This window comes from Manacus candei, unplaced genomic scaffold (assembly GCF_025592945.1).
Source record: "Manacus candei isolate 608988 ecotype Guabito, Panama unplaced genomic scaffold, ASM2559294v1 h1tg000005l, whole genome shotgun sequence".
Taxonomy (NCBI): domain Eukaryota; kingdom Metazoa; phylum Chordata; class Aves; order Passeriformes; family Pipridae; genus Manacus; species Manacus candei.
In genome coordinates this window covers 19,939,099-19,956,030 of record NW_026138053.1, presented here as the reverse complement: position 1 = coordinate 19,956,030, position 16,932 = coordinate 19,939,099, and the positions used below count along the sequence as shown (strand labels likewise).

Genomic DNA, 16,932 nt, shown 5'->3' with positions numbered 1-16,932 from the left:
CAGCTGAGGTGAGTGTCCTGAGTACCTGATCAGGAGGAGCAAGTAAGTGGAGCCCACAGCTCCATCTGCTCTTCACAAACAAGGACAAAGTGCTTGTGGAAAGCAGCAGCAGCCTTGCTGTGGTAACTGTGTACTAATGGAGTTCATGATTCAGAGGGGAGAGAGGAAAGCAAGTAGAGTACAAATCAGGCCCCCTAGGAGAGCATGAGTTTGACTGTTTTAGGAGACTAGTAAGGTGGGATTGCTTGGGAGTCATAGAGAAATCCAGAGAAGCTTAGAGTCTTGAAGGACAGAATCTTACAAGCACAAGAATATTCCAGTTTGGTCTTCAGGAAGAAAAACACATCTACCAGGACTGGCTTGATGAATTTGGGACTTCACATAGATCTCTGAAGCAGAAAAGAAATCGATGTACAGGAGCTTGAGGCAAAAACAAGTGCCGAGCGCCACTTGGCTGGGGGAGCCGCCTCGCCCCCTGAGCTGCCTCCTTTTCTATCACCTGGGGCTTCCTCGGGACCACTTTGCTGCAGGCCCCGAAATTGGAAAAAAGGGGCTGTTTTACCTTGGGTAGCCTTTGGTGGCCTGTGCACAGCCCCCCGTGTTCCTGCTGGTGGCTCATCTGAGCACAGCCGGGTCTGTCTCTTGCTCACCTTTAGTCGGGCACACCTGGTTCGTACCAGCTCTTCTGGAATCCCGGGTGCAGTGTAGGAAGCGTTCGGTCACTTTCTGCGCTCAGTCAGTTGGGGGTTGTTGTACAGAACAGGTGGCGCAGGCCCTGTACGAAAACACAGAGAAGTTGGATTCTTCCCATGACTGAGGTTTGTGGGCAATACCTAAAAGTGGGAGACACTCCAGAAAGTACTGTAATTCCGTACATGACTGATGAAGCACATAATGCCAATATGATTTGATTGATAGTGAATTGTCACAGACAGTGAATAATGCTTTTAGATCTGGTCTTAAAGATCTGCTTTTATCTAGACTGTTGCACTAATCACCTCATGCCCCAAGTGTAGTAAATATAAACATTTCTAAATTTTTTGCAGCCTATCTTGATTTGCTTTTGCAGATTAGTGAAACGGGAGCCAAACCTAAAAGAGTTAACTGAGATATCTTGGCCTGCTAAGTAACTCCAGTACCTGTTTTGCTAGAAGAACATTTTAGGAGCGCTGGTTAATATCATGTTCTGTTCTGCTCCCTGGACCAAAGGCCTTATTATAGAAAGGAGTTGTATGCACATGGTAATAAATTAGGTAAACTAGACATTTGAATAAGATATAGAAAGCCCAAAGCCAGGATTTTGCAAGCTTGAAGAATTCAGGCCACCTAATTGAAGAGGTCAAATTGAGGAAAACGTCCATGGCGAGCACCAGCGGGATGAAGGCTTGAGGAGAAGACCCCTACAGTAGAAGACTGCGCACATCAGGAAAGACTCCACCCAGAGACTAGCCTACTTATTAATATGATGTAACCACGTACCCGAAGTGTATAAAATGGCTTAGTTTTGCACTTTCAAGTCAAACAAGTTTGTCCAGCGCAAGCCAGCTTGTTCCCAACATCGAATAGACAAAAACCTTGCTGCTTAAAGATACAGAAGTCTCTGAGAAGTTCTTCATACTGAGGTTTTTCAGCATCATTAGGTCTTTACCTAAACTCTTCAGTTGTAGCACTCCCTTCCTAGAAAGAAGTCATACAGACTCTTAACATGGTGCAGTTTTTTAGATTCAGATTTTGCTGCAGCAGGGGCTAAGTGATAAACAAGAATTTATTTCCTAAATGTGGTTTAAATACCACATATTTAATAAGGGGCATGCATGGATTGAAGAGAAAACCTTCTATTTTCTGTTCAGTTGGATTTCTGTGTAGAAAGTAAAGCTAGTTAAAAGTTGGTGTGGCACATACAGTATCAGCTTAAGTATGCCAGCCTGGAGTGTATCACATTGCTATGTGCCCTGCTGAGAATCCAGCTCTGAACTTCCTGCTGTGAGGCAAAGATTTCTGTCACCAACAGGTAGTCCAATCCAGGACTAGGATTATCACTGCTGTTGTTACAGTCAGTGCATCTTCCCTTGTTCTTTAGCACAGAGCTCTTAAGCATAGCTGCTGCAAGATTTTGCACAGGTACAGAAGCATATGAATACCTATGGTAATGTGGTAAGATTGGTGCAGAGGGACAAGTGGGACTGTCCTGGTGCTGTCAGAGCACGTCTGTCTGCAGCAGCAGCACAGGCTTCAGTGCCACAGAACAAAAGGAACTATAGATTTGGGCAGTGAATTTCTGTGAGGAGCTGTTTTCTTGGAGCTCGACTTAGACAGGTGCAAAAAATATCTTTTCAGTGGTCAGGTATTCACCAGGAACTGCAAAATGGATGCAGATTGATCATCACAGGGTCATGGAGCAGGGTGAGAGTTCATTTTCCACATATGAGTCATTTGTCTAGGAAAGGGGGAGGGAAAGGAAGAGATATTATGCTGTCTGAAGAGTTCTTGTGGGTGAAACAGCTGAATGCCAATTTTCATTAAGACCAAGTCTTAGAATCGAGGACTGAAAACACAGCCCAAGTTAAAAAAAAAATAATTCCAGCTGCATTTTAAGAAGACAAGAAGTTTTAACTGCTTTAAATGCTTTGGAATTCAGGTTTGATTTGAGATCTGCTCTGTAGACACACTACATTTATCCTAGAGCAGTACACCAACCAAGCCAGTAATTTTAAGGATATGTGTCTTTTTGGGAGCATATACAAGACAGATCTGTGTATACTCCATGCCAGTCAGACATCACCACTGTGGGGTACCTGGTCTGCAGCTGTTTTATGTCCATCTCATATGGGCACTTTTGTTCTGTTACATATTTTTCCCTGAATTCTCAGTCTCAAATAATTCTCTTCATATGATCAACATTTCCAATGGAGTGCACTTATAAAGCCAAGACATATCATGAAACTATTAAGAAGACTGTTGCTTACATGAACCTGTGACAAGTTCCTCTGTTAGCCCAGTTTGCCATATACTTCTTTTTGCATAATCTTTGTATTTCTCTTTGGAAAGTTCATTCTCTATCTTGCAATTTATTCACATCTTCTCCATCTTATTTCTCATGTGAAACTGAAACAAGTGCTTCAGCTTCACCTAAGTTTATTTAATCAAGAATTTGATCAAGTATATTTCCTTTGCTCTGGGCAGTTGGTTATTTTATATAAGAAAGAGTGAGTGACCAGTAAGCCACTTTATATTTTTGTCTGCCTTTTATTTTGATTGTTTTTAACATAGATCTTGAATTATATGTGTAGAGAAGCTCATTTTTACACACAGTTAACACCACTTTGTTTTCTAACTACAAACAAAGAACACACAAAGAACCTCAAAATAATTTATTTGTACAATTGCTTTTAGATACCAAAGAATTAACCTTATATGAGTATGTAGGGTATAAATCTGAAGGAAAAAAAAGAGAAAAAGAAAAAAGTATGATGAAAAAACAAGCAGATCACAAGAAAGTAACGTGTCAGCCTAAATTGCCAGGCTTTTATTTATTTGTTTATCAAGGTTCAGAGAGGGGAGGAAAAAAAAAAAATGAAATACTTGTATGTTGCAAGAGGTTTAGGGGAAGTGACTGCTGAAATCAGAGTATAAATGGTTTGCAAGGTCAGTCTCTGGAGCAGTTACTGAGTAAAACAGGAGTGGAAATAACACAGAGTACTCAAAATAAGTAGGGTCCAATACTGAATGTGTTTGGATGAGTTTCTGAATCTCTAGAATGTTGTTCGTGGGCTATGCAGCTCTGCTCTTATGTTGGACGTGTTGTACTGCACAAAGAGGTAAGCTTTAATGTAGAAAAAAATCAGAGCTCTTTCTTAAAGTGTATGTGAAAATGGTATTTAAAACAATATGTAAAGGCATTGTAGCCTTTCTAATGAACTTCTGACAACAGTGACTGAGATTTCTTCTGACAGTGTTTAACACCTTTAGTATTTCATATCTTATCATAGGTATTACTTCACCTATTTATTTGGATAACTACTGCTGTTATTAATCTGATGCTCAAATTTTAAACGTTAGAATCACTATAAACTAGAGCCAGATGACTAATTTTTTTAAATTATGTTTGTTAATTATTCTAACTTCTAAAGCGAGTAAACAATTAGTAGAATAAGATAAAAAATATTCCATAAATGTGCATTTATTTCTGTCTTGAATAATCTGTGAGATGATGTGAGAAAGAGAAATCATTACTAAATTGACTGAAAAGCTTATAAAATATCTCTTGACTGATAGACTGTTTTTAGTCTATGAAATGAGATAGATGTATACAAGTATGCTTTTGTACATGTTTGAATAGGTAGCTAGGATACTGTGTATCTTTTCACAAGCCTCTGATGCTTTTTGTTTCTCTACCGAATTTACTTTTCTTTTTTTGTGTTTATATTGTTTAATCTATCCTCAGTAATTTAATTTTTCTTTTTGCTTTGCACACACTGTTGAGGAAAGGGTGCTGTGTGGTTTTGAGCTAGTGTGTCTTTGCTTGGTTCAAACTGGTTTTAATTTTGGGTGAAGTATATGAGGACCTTATTAATCAAAACAAACCAATAGGTTTTACTTTGAAAAATTGAAAAAAATCAAGAAATTAAAGGAATAGCTTACCTTAATTAAATATTCTTATAATAAATACTGCCTCAAACTAACTAATAAAGTCTAATTTGTTTGCAAAGAAGTCCAGAAAAGTCCTGGAACTTGAACTAAAAATTTGCCTTAATTTGCACTATGTTTTCACAGTGCTTTATTTAGGCCAGGGAGATTGCAAAACAGTGTGAATGTAGCAAAATTTGATTTATCCAGGACAATTATTACTATGGGTCATGCAGGATTCTTAGTTCCAGCTCCATATTGGAAGTCTGTGTGAGTTGTTCCAAGAGCTGAATTTTTGCACAAGGACGGAAAAACACTTCTACTTGGATTTGTAGCTTGTGCTTGACTTTGTGGAAGTTGCTACCAGCACAATGATGGTAAGAAAGCAGCTTGAGCTATTTGTAACTGAGGTCAAGTCACATGCAAATCCTGAATGAATTATTCCAGATCTCCTTGTCTCTCGCAGAAGGATTTGAAGGTATGCATTTAATGCATGCTTTCAAATCTAGAAATAAAACCCTTCCAGTGTTGGTGAGTACATATGGTGAGTGCATGATGTAATTCATATAGTTTTGAAGTACATCCTGTCAGAAAATTTCTTCATCTCAAGCTACTAAGAAACTGCATTTAAAAATATAATAATTAGCTGTAGTAGTAAATAAATAAATAAATAAATAAATATAATCTGAGACTTAATGGTAATGCATACCATCAATATCAGGGCAGGAGTGGGAAAGAACAGAGAGAGTTGTTATAAAACACAGATGGAAGCATTTCTTAGTAATGATGAAGAAACTAAGATCATCTTTCATGCTTCTTTTTTTAATGTAAACACAGAGGAGCTGAGGCCCCATTCTGCACAACAGAAATATAATTATAAAAATATATATAAAAATATAAATATATATAAAATTCACTTTCTACATTTTGATGTGGAAGAATGAGTGTTTTTCCTGCTCACTTTGTGTCACAAATCCAGGCTGCCTAGTCTGTGGTTGGGATCTGCGCAGTGTAATTCAGGAAGCTGTAACTCTGCATCCCTCACATGAAAAAGGATTTTAGTTATTTTTCCTGTAGTCCTGTTTTCAAGAAGCACCTGGACAACCTGTAGGAAAGCTTCAGTGAGAGTACTGCTGCTTTCTCAAACCTTTGGCCTTACAGCTAACTGGAGAGAGGACTTCTGTGCCAGGTCTCTGCTGCATAATGAATGTACTCACCAAGGACTTTCCTTCCCTGCTGGAGAATTCTTCTCCCATTTATTTTCTATACAGAGATTTCATTTCTTTTCCAAGGCTTCATTTCTCAGGGGTTGTTTTATTTATTCCTGATGAATTCTCACCTTTCATGTTCAGATGGAAACCAGACTTCATTGAGTCTAATTGGCTAGACTGTTCAGGCTCTGTTACTCTGCGTAAAGCTTCAGCCTTCCAAATGAGTACGTTTCAGTCACCCAGGCACTGAAAATTAGTCACTGAAATTAGTTCAATAATTATAAACAACTAAAAGAATTGTTTCTTAACAAAGTCATTTAGTCTTTCATTAACAGCTTCCCAACATTTGTTTCTTTCTGCTTTAGTCTGGCTTTTCTCATTCTCAAGCTGTTGAGGAATTCCTTAATTAAATTGATTCAGGCTCATTTATTGTAATTCATAATCTCATGGACAAAAGAAAAGAAGTTTTGGAATATCAGGTGATCTGAGCCTGGAGAGAAAGTTTAGGCAATGTAAAGGTAAGAGGAGATTTGACAGAATTTGATCAAATGACACATGAAATTAATGTCAGTAAAGATGGTGGTGGTTGGAGAAGAAAACAGTTTGAAAGGAAACTCTACCTGGAGTTGTGCATGGAGTTGTTCTCTGTGGCAATGGAAGGACAGGCATGGAGCAGCTTCTGCAGATGGAAGGGTAGGAGGTGTCTGTGATTAGAACCAGGGCACTAATCTCGTCTCAGTCTTTGTAACTAAAATCTGTTTTTGAATCATCACAGTCCGGTGTGGTTTCTTGGCACTTGCTTGGCTATTTTCATGTCCTTCTAAAGGTCTATTCATATTCCTACAAAATGTGGATTCTTGGCAGTTTCCTATTTTGTGGTGATTAAATAGACAACCTATGTTGGTTTGATCACAAATGTCCCTGGGATTTCGTGGCACATTTTCTGTTGTAAAATTGTTTTGGTGTTTGTAGCATGTGCTTCAGTCACCAATATTTTTATTTAAAATTTTTAGCTTGTGAAGAACCTCCTCCCAGGAGGGTTAAAGAGGTGCCTACTAAAATATGGGACAAACCTCCCTATCCACATGGTACTCAAGCTACTTGGACTTGTTGGCCTGGATATATAAAACCCGGACAAATTTTGTTTCAGTGCCTTGATGGAGCATGGCAGCAGCAGCCCCCAGTGATAGAAAATAGTAAATTTAGTCAAGACCCTCTACAAGGACAATGTCATCTCACTGTAGAATAAATATTTGACACTATACCGAGTCTCCCGTAGCCTCAGCTGAGCCAGAGGGGCTCACTGGCCCCCTGCCTCCTCGTGGCTCAGATCATAGCTACCCTCCTTCTACACTATCTTCACTGCCTTCTCTTCCGTTTCTGTGGGCATTTAATTTCCGTAGGGCGCACGTGGACTATTGATTGGTCCAGTAAGAGTATTATCAGTGGGGCAAACCATTACTACCTCAAAAAATTCAAACCACCACAGTTTCAAACAGTTTCCAAATGCAAAAGTTTTTGTGAATTCAAATTTAAAAAAAAAAACCCAAACCTAAATTTTATTACAATAGGATTTTAAGTTTAGCAAATAAAAATAGACCAAAGAACATGGCTTTTTGTCTTTCTCTGTTTCAGATATTAGCTGTGATGTGCCAGGAATTCCGAATGGATATGTACATTCCCCAAAGCAGTCTTACAAGGAATCGGAAATACTGCGGTTTGCCTGTAACGATGGATACAGCTTTGGTGACAGATCAGATGCACTATGCACTGAAAAAGGATGGGATCCACCTCCCTATTGCACTGGTTAGTCTGGCCTAAAGTGGTTTTACACATTTGTTGGGTTTGGAAGTAATTTCAGAGATTAATAAGTTTATTCGTAACAAAATAAATCCATCCACATCTAACCAATATCCATGAGGATCTGGAAGGATTAAGTACTAAAGGGACCAAGCAACTGGATAAGAATTTTCCATGGAGAGCAGTAGCAAAAGCAGTTAATTCAGGGTTTTTTTTTTTACTTAAGTGTCGATTGAGGGATCCTCAAAGCAACAATTGCTCCAGTATACTACATAATCAAGAGTGATGCTAAAATACTCATGCAGCATTGGTACCTGTTGTTATTATATTGTATTTTTATATAATTCTGAATTAGTGGGAAGAGCATATGAAAAAGATTTCCTGAGTTAGAAAAAAATCCTAATTTGGACAGATAGGAAGGATAAAGCTGAATACCTTCTACAAAACACAGTGAGAATCTTTCATCAAAGGAATAGAAAAAATCAGACACAAAAAAGAATATTTAAGCAAGCAGGAAAAAAAGTATTAGTACCAGAGAAATTCAAACTGTGGAAGGAATCTGAAATTTTTAATGGCATGGAAAAATTAAATATTGAAACCACCTTCTTGGAAAAGTGGTAAAAAGTCCTATTTCTTTACCTAAAATCTTGATACCTTCTTAAGTGTGTTTAACATGGACACAACTGGTACAAGTCAGAGACTGTGCTGTAAGTTGGAAGATTGAGTAAAGAAATATTTGTTTGATACCATAGGAATAGCAGCAGTATGAATAAAAGTGAGAAAAGCTAATAGTCCTAGCTTGATGACCTCCTAACGAATCACAAGCAGTTCTTTGAGGGAGAGATAGAGGTTAATGCATCTTCAGGTCTTCCATGTTCAGGTATTTGAGATGCTGTGTCACCATAACCAAGACTCTGCTCCTTGTAATCAAAGGACTAAACACTCAGTAAAAGACCACTCAGCATCTCTGTGAACATTTGAGACAATAGAAGTTTGCTTGACTTACTGAACTGACCTTTGCATTTTTTCTGAGTGTCCTGATGAGTGTTACTCACGAGCAAACTGAGCACCTGGTTGCCAGTCATTATTCCACTCTTTAAAATCCCAGACTACTAGTTCTGATCAGCCAGTTCCAACCAAAGAGAAACAATTTAAAAAAGATCCGTAATTCACTAATGGACCTTCAGTAAGAAGTTGTTGGTATACTGTGCAACCTTTCAGAAATGACTGGCAATTACAACAGTAAACATCTTGCAAAGTATGTTTCAAATTAAAATCCTGACTGAAGTTTGTAAGCTGCCTTTCAAGAGCTATTCTGACATAGTAGGAACCTAGGTAAACTTGAATGAAGGCTTCTGGGAGTCTTCTCCTTCTATCTTTGACTTCTCCCTGAGAAAGGTCAGTTCTTTTGAGGAACCAAGAGAACAAAATTACAATTTTAAAATAAAATTTTAAAATAAAAATAAGAGTAAGGAAGAGCTTTTGGTGCAGGGTCCCAAAAGTTACAAATGGAAGTGGTAACAGGAGTAATTTCAATTTTAAGATTGTACAGGTCAGTTTCTATATCTGAGCCACATGTCAGGGCTCCCATCATGTTCAGCATAGTAAATTTAGTCAAGACCCTCTACAAGGACAATGTCATCTCACTGTAGAATAAATATTTACATTTAGTCTCATGAATCAGCCTTTGGAGTCCGCTGATAATATTTCCTGGATTTCTGTTGATTGTAACGGATTATCAGTGTGTAAAATGAATCCCAGGAAGGTTATGGTAACAAACACTTAAATACTCGGACTATCAAGCTTCTTATATTATTTATATGTTATCTGATCAGAAAGCGTGTGTATAGAAGAGCAGAGTATGTATATCAACATGGCAGATACATGTATGGTTTGTTCACAATTTCAGCGCTGCGTTTTGCTACTTTGAAATCCCCATTTATTATCATTTATAGCATAATCCCAGATCAAAAGTGGAATGAAACATATGTGCTTGTAACATTTGCAGAATCTAGTGAATTTCATTAAACAATGACAGTTCCAATGAGCTATATTTCATCCTAAATACAAAGTAAATTCAGAAAAGGAATCCAAGAGAACTCTTGGGTGTTCTGTGACTGAGGAAGCAAAGTCTTGAATATTTTCTGGTTTTCTGAACTCAGTTTTAGGAAACTGCAAGATCTTGGTGGTTTTATTGGGTTTGGCAAGGAGCTGGCATTGCTGATGTTCTTTCATAGTTAAGCATTCTAGTGTCAGTTTTCTAGATCCTTTCATTCTTTTTTCCTTTTGATGTAATGATTTAACTAATACTACACTGGCTATGGGAGTGCACTAGGTTTTCTGGAAACTACAAACAAATCAAATTATCTGAAAAAGGAAAATCCTAAATTTCAGCTAACGTAGTTTCTGATTTTGGAATATATTCTGCATTATATATTGATTCTGGGATCCATTAAAATCCAAAGCAAAGCCCTGCAATCTGTCTCATTAATCAATTTGCTACTGATGCTGTGCTACTTTCTACCTGGAATCCACAATCAGGTCACTGAAAAGCTCTCAAATATGTTTCAAACAGTTTCCAAATGAAAAAGTTTTTGTGAATTCAAATTTAAAAAAACCCCCAAACCTAAATTTTATTACAATAGGATTTTAAGTTTAGCAAATAAAAATAGACCAAAGAACATGGCTTTTTGTCTTTCTCTGTTTCAGATATTAGCTGTGATGTGCCAGAAATTCCGAATGGATATGTACATTCCCCAAAGCAGTCATACAAGGAATCGGAAATACTGCGGTTTGCCTGTAACGATGGATACAACTTTGGTGACAGATCAGATGCACTATGCACTGAAACAGGATGGAATCCACCTCCCTATTGCACTGGTTAGTCTTGCCTAAAGTGGTTTTACACATTTGTTGGGTTTGGAAGTAATTTCAGAGAATATTTCCTGGATTTCTGTTGATTGCAATGGAATTGGGGGAAATGACAGAGCTATAAGCACTGCCAAAGACACCAGCAGCACAGTGCGATTGTTCCCACACTCCTGAGGGGTGTGCCAGGGTGGGCAGTCCTGGTTCTGTCCGTTTCTGAAAACACCCAGATGATGAGGCTGAATCTGAATTAATTGTGTGCTGAGCTTTTTATCATGCACGTGTTGACATTGTTGCTCTTAAATTCTATTTCAAGCAAAATCGTGTGACTACCCAGTTATAGAAAACGGCAGGTTAAGTAACGCATATGAGAACAACAGACACTCTTACTTTCCCATGAGATTTGGGCAGAGTGTTGACTACTACTGTTTCGAAGATTATTCAACCCCCACTGGAAATACCTGGGTTCGAAGTTTTTGTTCTGAAACGGGCTGGTCTCCAGAGCCAAAATGCCTGAGTAAGTGCATTTCCAACATATGCTCAATTCTGTTATAATTATGAGAGGTCTGTGCAGCTGAAATTGTTCTGATGGAACACAAGACAAAACAGTTTCTTAGAGTCGAACTGCTTTAGCTGACCCCTGGAACTGCATCCAGACTGTCATCCTCTCTGCAGAGCTCAAAGTGTCAGATGGGGACACTCTGAAATGAGTAAGGCTGAAATGATGCTTTTGGATTTGGGAGATTTTTTACTCTTGAAACTATTCATGAGATTAAGAAATATATGATAAATCTTCTCTGGCTTCTGGGTAACATGCAAGCATATACTTTCCTCTGGACACACAGCTGCACATGCAAACAGAGAGTTTCTAATCTTTGTCAATATATTCTCCCTTCCATGGCTTGGGCACTTTGTCTAGAGGTTCCTCTCTGAGAACCATTGCTGGTCCCTTTGGAAAGCTTTTGGAACTGAAAAGATGTCACACTCTTGGAATAAGCTGAAAGTGATCGTGGTATCAGCAAAAGAACCAGATACACTCCTTAGATTTAAATTGAATTAGACTTACATTTAAAGCAGCAAGGTGAGATCTCCTCTCAGACATCTTCAGTCACAGCAAAGTTCCTGCCTACTGGTAGGACTGGAAAGTGGATTACAAAAGGTTGATCTTTCCTTGATGCCCTCAGTGGAGTGGTGCTCAGTGCAGGAAAGGAATGGAGCCCTGCCTGGAGGAAAGGACCAGTTACTCAGATAACACACTATAGCATTCCTTCAGCCCATGTCTGGGCTCTTGGGGTGCAGGAGGCCATAGAGCCAGCGTGCCAAGCTGTTGCTAAAATCTCTAGACCTGCTTTGAGAGGCTGATACACTTCCACAGAGATGATAAAATCTCCAGGAGGCAAATGCTGAAATTCACTCTGTGCAGACACCAACAGTTTAGAGACAAAGCAGACCAAACTAGAGCTGGTGCACATGAACAGTAAGCAAGAGATTGTGGTTACTAGACCAGCTCTTTTTGCTTTATGTAGTGACTTCCACTTCTGTTCATGTGATTCATTAATCTCAGGACAGTGCAATAAAGCAAACTTTCATTCAGGTTTGCACACAAATGTCTTTTTGGGGTAGAAGGCTACAGAAATGTGCTTGGAGGCCTGTTTTTTATTAACTGTCTTCCTAAGAATTGTTTTACCTCAGTTCTTGCTGTAGAAATTACTGTCGTTAAATGTACTTCCTTCTTCTTTAGAAAAATGTTATACCAGGCAGCTGATAAATGGTTATTTCCCAAGACGCGGGACAGATTTTTACAAAGAAGGTGAAACAGCTACATATGCCTGCAACAATTATTACCGTGCCGAGCATAAAGAAGTCACATGCACAAGGAATGGCTGGTTCCCTCATCCCAGATGTATCCGTGAGTGTGCTTGTATTTTGTTGAGGTTTCTGTCTAAAACCGGTAACTACTGGCAAATAAAATCGTCACATGACCCATCACCACGGCTTAGTAACTCTAAGTCAAGGTGCTGTACAATGGAAAGGCAGTGCTGTGATTGTCTCACCTGTCCTCCACAGCTCTCGTGTCCCTGTGCTGCTGAGGTCGGTCACTAAAGACACTCAGAGTGTACCCCTGTAAAACAGCCACACGTGGCTCCTCCACATATAGGATGTGAGCTCTGGGATGGGAGTCATAATCCCTTTGTCTTCCCTAGAGAAATCTTGTTCTAGCATAGCTGTGCAGTCGTAAATAGCAATCATTTCCCTTGCACAGACTCCTTTCAGCCTCTCGCTGTGCCACCTGATCCTTGTTCCTCTTGCTTCCTTTCCCATTGGCATCATACTGGCAGGTGGGAGGAAAAGGGAGGTTACCTCTCCAGTTCATTTCCAGCTTCTGTTCCTGACTTGCACCAAGCCTGAAATTGCTCTAATATCTCAGAAGAGCTTTAAATATTTAGACAATTATTTCCTATGGACAAAGAAATAATTCAATATAACTTTTCTTGGACTGTAAGAATAGTTTTTTAGGAAACAATTCCACACTGATAGAGACTCTTACCATCTAATGTTTTGGATTGCCCCCCACTGAGATTTTGACCTAGCAGTGAGCAAGAAAAATAAAATTTTATGATTTAGGCAATTCTTGACATCACTGTGAAATTTAAACTTTTGAAGGTGTTGCACTACAGTATCATTAACCCTGCTCCCAATGATAAATACATCCTCTAGTGTTCTTCAAAGTGCTTTGGGTTTTGGGTGTTTTTATATCTTTGTTTACTTGGCTCACTAATATGAAAATATTTCTATTTGTTGTAGTGTTAATTTCTGTGTATAGTGGACGTCCTAAGCGTCCCTCTGCCCTAATTGGCCACAAACTGTCACATCTCGGCACCGACATTGCCCACGAACTGTCACGTCTCAACACCGACATTGCCCACGAGCTGTCACGTCTCAACACCGACATTGCCCACGAGCTGTCACGTCTCAACATCGACTTTGCTGCTCTCAGTGGAGTTCGTCGCCATGAGGAAGGCAGCGGCAGAGAACATGGTGCCGGTTACACACGCTTTTCATCAGGTAAACCCAGAACCAAAAGGCATCTCTCAGGAGTTGGCTTCATGATTAAAAACTCTATTGTTCCTAAACTTGAAAATCTGCTGACAGGTCACTCTGACAGCATTATCTCCCTACGCCTTCCACTACACAACAAGCAACATGTTGTCCTCTTTAGTATATATGCCCCAACTCTCCAAGCTGACCCTGATGAAAAAGATAAATTTTATACCAACCTGTGCCACCTTACCCAAAAGGTTCCTGCAGATGATAAGATCATTGTCCTTGGTGATTTCAACGCCAGAGTAGGAAAGAACTCTGAAGCCTGGAAAGGAGTATTAGGCAAGCATGGTGTTGGAAACTGCAACGATAATGGTTGACTTCTGCTAGAATTCTGTGCAGAGCAACAGCTCACCATCACTAACACTATCTTTCAGCACAGTGAAATAGTCCGAAGACAACCTGGATGCATCCTAGATCTAAGCATTGGCACCTCATTGATTATGTCTTGGTGCAACAGAGAGATGTCCGCGATGCCCATCACACCCGCGTGATGCCTAGTGCAGAATGTCAAACAGACCATCAACTTGTGCGCTGTAAACTTAACTTCAATCTTAAATTCAAACCAAAAATGGGCAGTATCCCAAGGAGGAGACTCCAAGTTAACAATCTTCAATCAGCCACGGCGAGAGACAGATTCCAGGTAAATCTTCAAACTAGGCTCGAAAATCATTCTACAGATTCTGTAGATCCCTCTCCTGAAACGCTTTGGCACCATATTAAAACCAGCATCCTGCAGTTCTCTGAAGAATCCTTAGGGTTCTCCTTCAGGAAGAACAAGGACTGGTTTGATGAAAACAATCAAGAAATCCAGGACTTGTTGAGGAAGAAGAGATCTGCTCACCAAGCACACCTTGCACTGCCATCCTGTCATGTAAGAAAAGCAGCTTTTCATCTTGCACGCAGCAAGCTCCAACAGAAGCTCCGTGACATCCAGAACAAGTGGTGGATCGATCTAGCTGAAAAAACTCAATTATGTGCAGATACAGGTGATCACAGAGGATTCTATGAGGCCTTGAAAACAGCATACAGGCTTACATACCAGGTCCAAAGCCCTCTACTCAGCGCTGATGGTCAAACACTTCTGACAGACAAAATCTCCATTCTGAATTGTTGGTCTGAATACTTCCAGACTCTTTTCAGTACCAACCGTGTAGTCCAAGACTCAGCAATTCAGTCTATCACACAACAACCGGTGAAGAATGAATTGGATATTGCCCCCACTTTGGGCAAAACTCTCAAGGCCATACAGCAGGTGAAAATTGGCAAGGCAGCTGGGGTTGATAGAATTCCACCTGAAATATGGAAACATGGGGGCCAAGCACCCCATGCTAAATTTCATGAGTTTGTGGTGCGCTGTTGGGAACTCGGTGAACTACCATCTGACCTTTGTAATGCAGTCATCATCACTTTGTATAAGAAGAAAGGAGTTAAATCAGACTGTTCAAATTACCGTGGCATTACTCTGCTCTCCATTGCTGGCAAAATCCTGGCAAGAATATTTTAAACAGATGAATTCCCGCTATAGCAGAAGGAATTCTACCTGAAAGCCAGTGTGGTTTCAGAGCCAACAGGAGTACCACAGACATGGTGTTTGTTCTCAGACAACTGCAAGAGAAGTGTAGGGAACAGAACAAAGGTCTCTATGTAACCTTTCTTGACCTCACCAAGGCTTTCGATACTGTGAGCAGAAAAGGTCTATGGCAGATTTTGGAACGTTTAGGATGTCCCTCCGAGTTCCTTAAAATGATCATCTCACTTCATGAAGATCAGCACAGCCAAGTCAGATATGGTGATGCACTTTCTGAGCCCTTTCTAATAACCAATGGTGTGAAACAAGGCTGCGTTCTTGCACCAACCCTATTCACACTCTTTTTCAGCGTGATGCTCCAAAGGGCCACTGCAGACCTCGAGGATCAGGACGGTATCTACACTTGATATCGTACTGATGGAAGCCTTTTCAACCTAAGGCAACTGAAGGCCCATACTAAGACCTAAAATCATGTTATCTGGGAGCTGCTTTATGCTGATGATGCCACCCTTGTCGCCCACACAGAAGCAGCTCTGCAGTGTTTAACATCCTGCTTTGCAGACGCTGCTGAGCTCTTTGGACTGGAAGTCAGCTTAAAGAAGACTGAAGTTCTCTATCAACCGGCACCTCAGAAAGTATACCACTGGTGAATCAGAGCTCAAGTCAGTCCAGCAGTTTAATTACCTAGGTAGCCTCATCTCCTCGGATGGTAAGATTGATGGAGAGATAGACAACAGGTTAGCAAAGGCATATAGTGCTTTTGGAAAACTCCATAAAAGAGTTTGGCAAAATAAACACCTGAAAAAAAGTACCAAGATCAGTGTTTACAGAGCCATAGTGCTGTCTACTCTTTTATATGGATCTGAATCACGGGTCATCTACCACCACCACCTGCGTCTCCTACAACGCTTCCATCAGCACTATCTCCGTACAATCCTAAACTTCCACTGGTCAGATTACGTGACTAATAAGTCTGTTCTAGAACAAGCAGCAGTCACAAGTATTGAGACCATGTTGCTGAGAACACAGCTGCGTTGGGCAGGACACATCTCCAGGATGAAGGACCACCGCCTCCCTAAGATCCTGCTCTATGGTGAACTTGCCACCGGCTGCGGCAAGAGAGGAGCCCCGAAGAAAAGATACAAGGACTCCCTGAAACATCCTTGGCCATATTGATCACCATAACTGGTCTACTCTGTCCTCCAATCAGGAGGCCTGGTGACACACTATCTATAACTAAGCTGATGCTTTTGAGAAAGCACGCAGGATCACTCTTGAGGAGAAAAGACAATGCAGAAAGAATCGAGTCTTGCAGAACTGGACGTGCCTGTCTCGTATTGGCCTTTTTAGCCACCAGCGCTTGTAACAAAAGAGGGTAGAGCCCTTCCCAAATCTTCGTTCGAGAAGCCTAGACATGATGATGAGTGCTAATTTCTTCAAATGAAGACACTCCTTGACAGAATGATTAAGTAGTAAAGAATTTAATACTCTGTGCATGTTTTCTTTCAGAATACAAAACCAAAACAGCCAACCAAGGCAACTGATTTCCATCCATTGAAAAAATGTATTAAACATTATATATTAACAATGGATCAAACATTCTCTATAAACAATAGATTAAATTAACGAGGTAGTAAACAATATATTAAACATTAATGGTTAGGTAATATTAAATGGCTTAAACAATGTATTCCAAGTGACAGGAAACCAGTTACAACACTGGGTCTGTCTGCACTAGTGTTTTATTGTGCAATCTTTGGTAGAGATTTGCTTCGGTCCTGCAGTCTGTGCACT

At 40.0% G+C, this 16,932-nt stretch overlaps 2 protein-coding genes across 4 annotated transcripts in view; one reads left to right on the top strand and one right to left on the bottom strand.

Annotated features, from left to right (window-relative positions):
• The window catches only part of LOC127478572 (coagulation factor XIII B chain-like), a 45,906-nt gene that overhangs the window by 12,425 nt on the left and 16,549 nt on the right, over positions 1–16,932 (bottom strand). The window lies entirely within an intron of this gene.
• CFH (complement factor H) overlaps positions 1–16,932 on the top strand; it is a 76,118-nt gene that overhangs the window by 54,293 nt on the left and 4,893 nt on the right. Inside the window, exons 37-42 of the mRNA XM_051797709.1 lie at positions 6,851–6,925; positions 7,473–7,643; positions 10,347–10,517; positions 10,822–11,022; positions 12,247–12,414; positions 13,311–13,571. Of these exons, the coding sequence (XP_051653669.1) occupies positions 6,851–6,925; positions 7,473–7,643; positions 10,347–10,517; positions 10,822–11,022; positions 12,247–12,414; positions 13,311–13,571 (1,047 nt within the window). The remainder of the gene's footprint in view (positions 1–6,850; positions 6,926–7,472; positions 7,644–10,346; positions 10,518–10,821; positions 11,023–12,246; positions 12,415–13,310; positions 13,572–16,932) is intronic.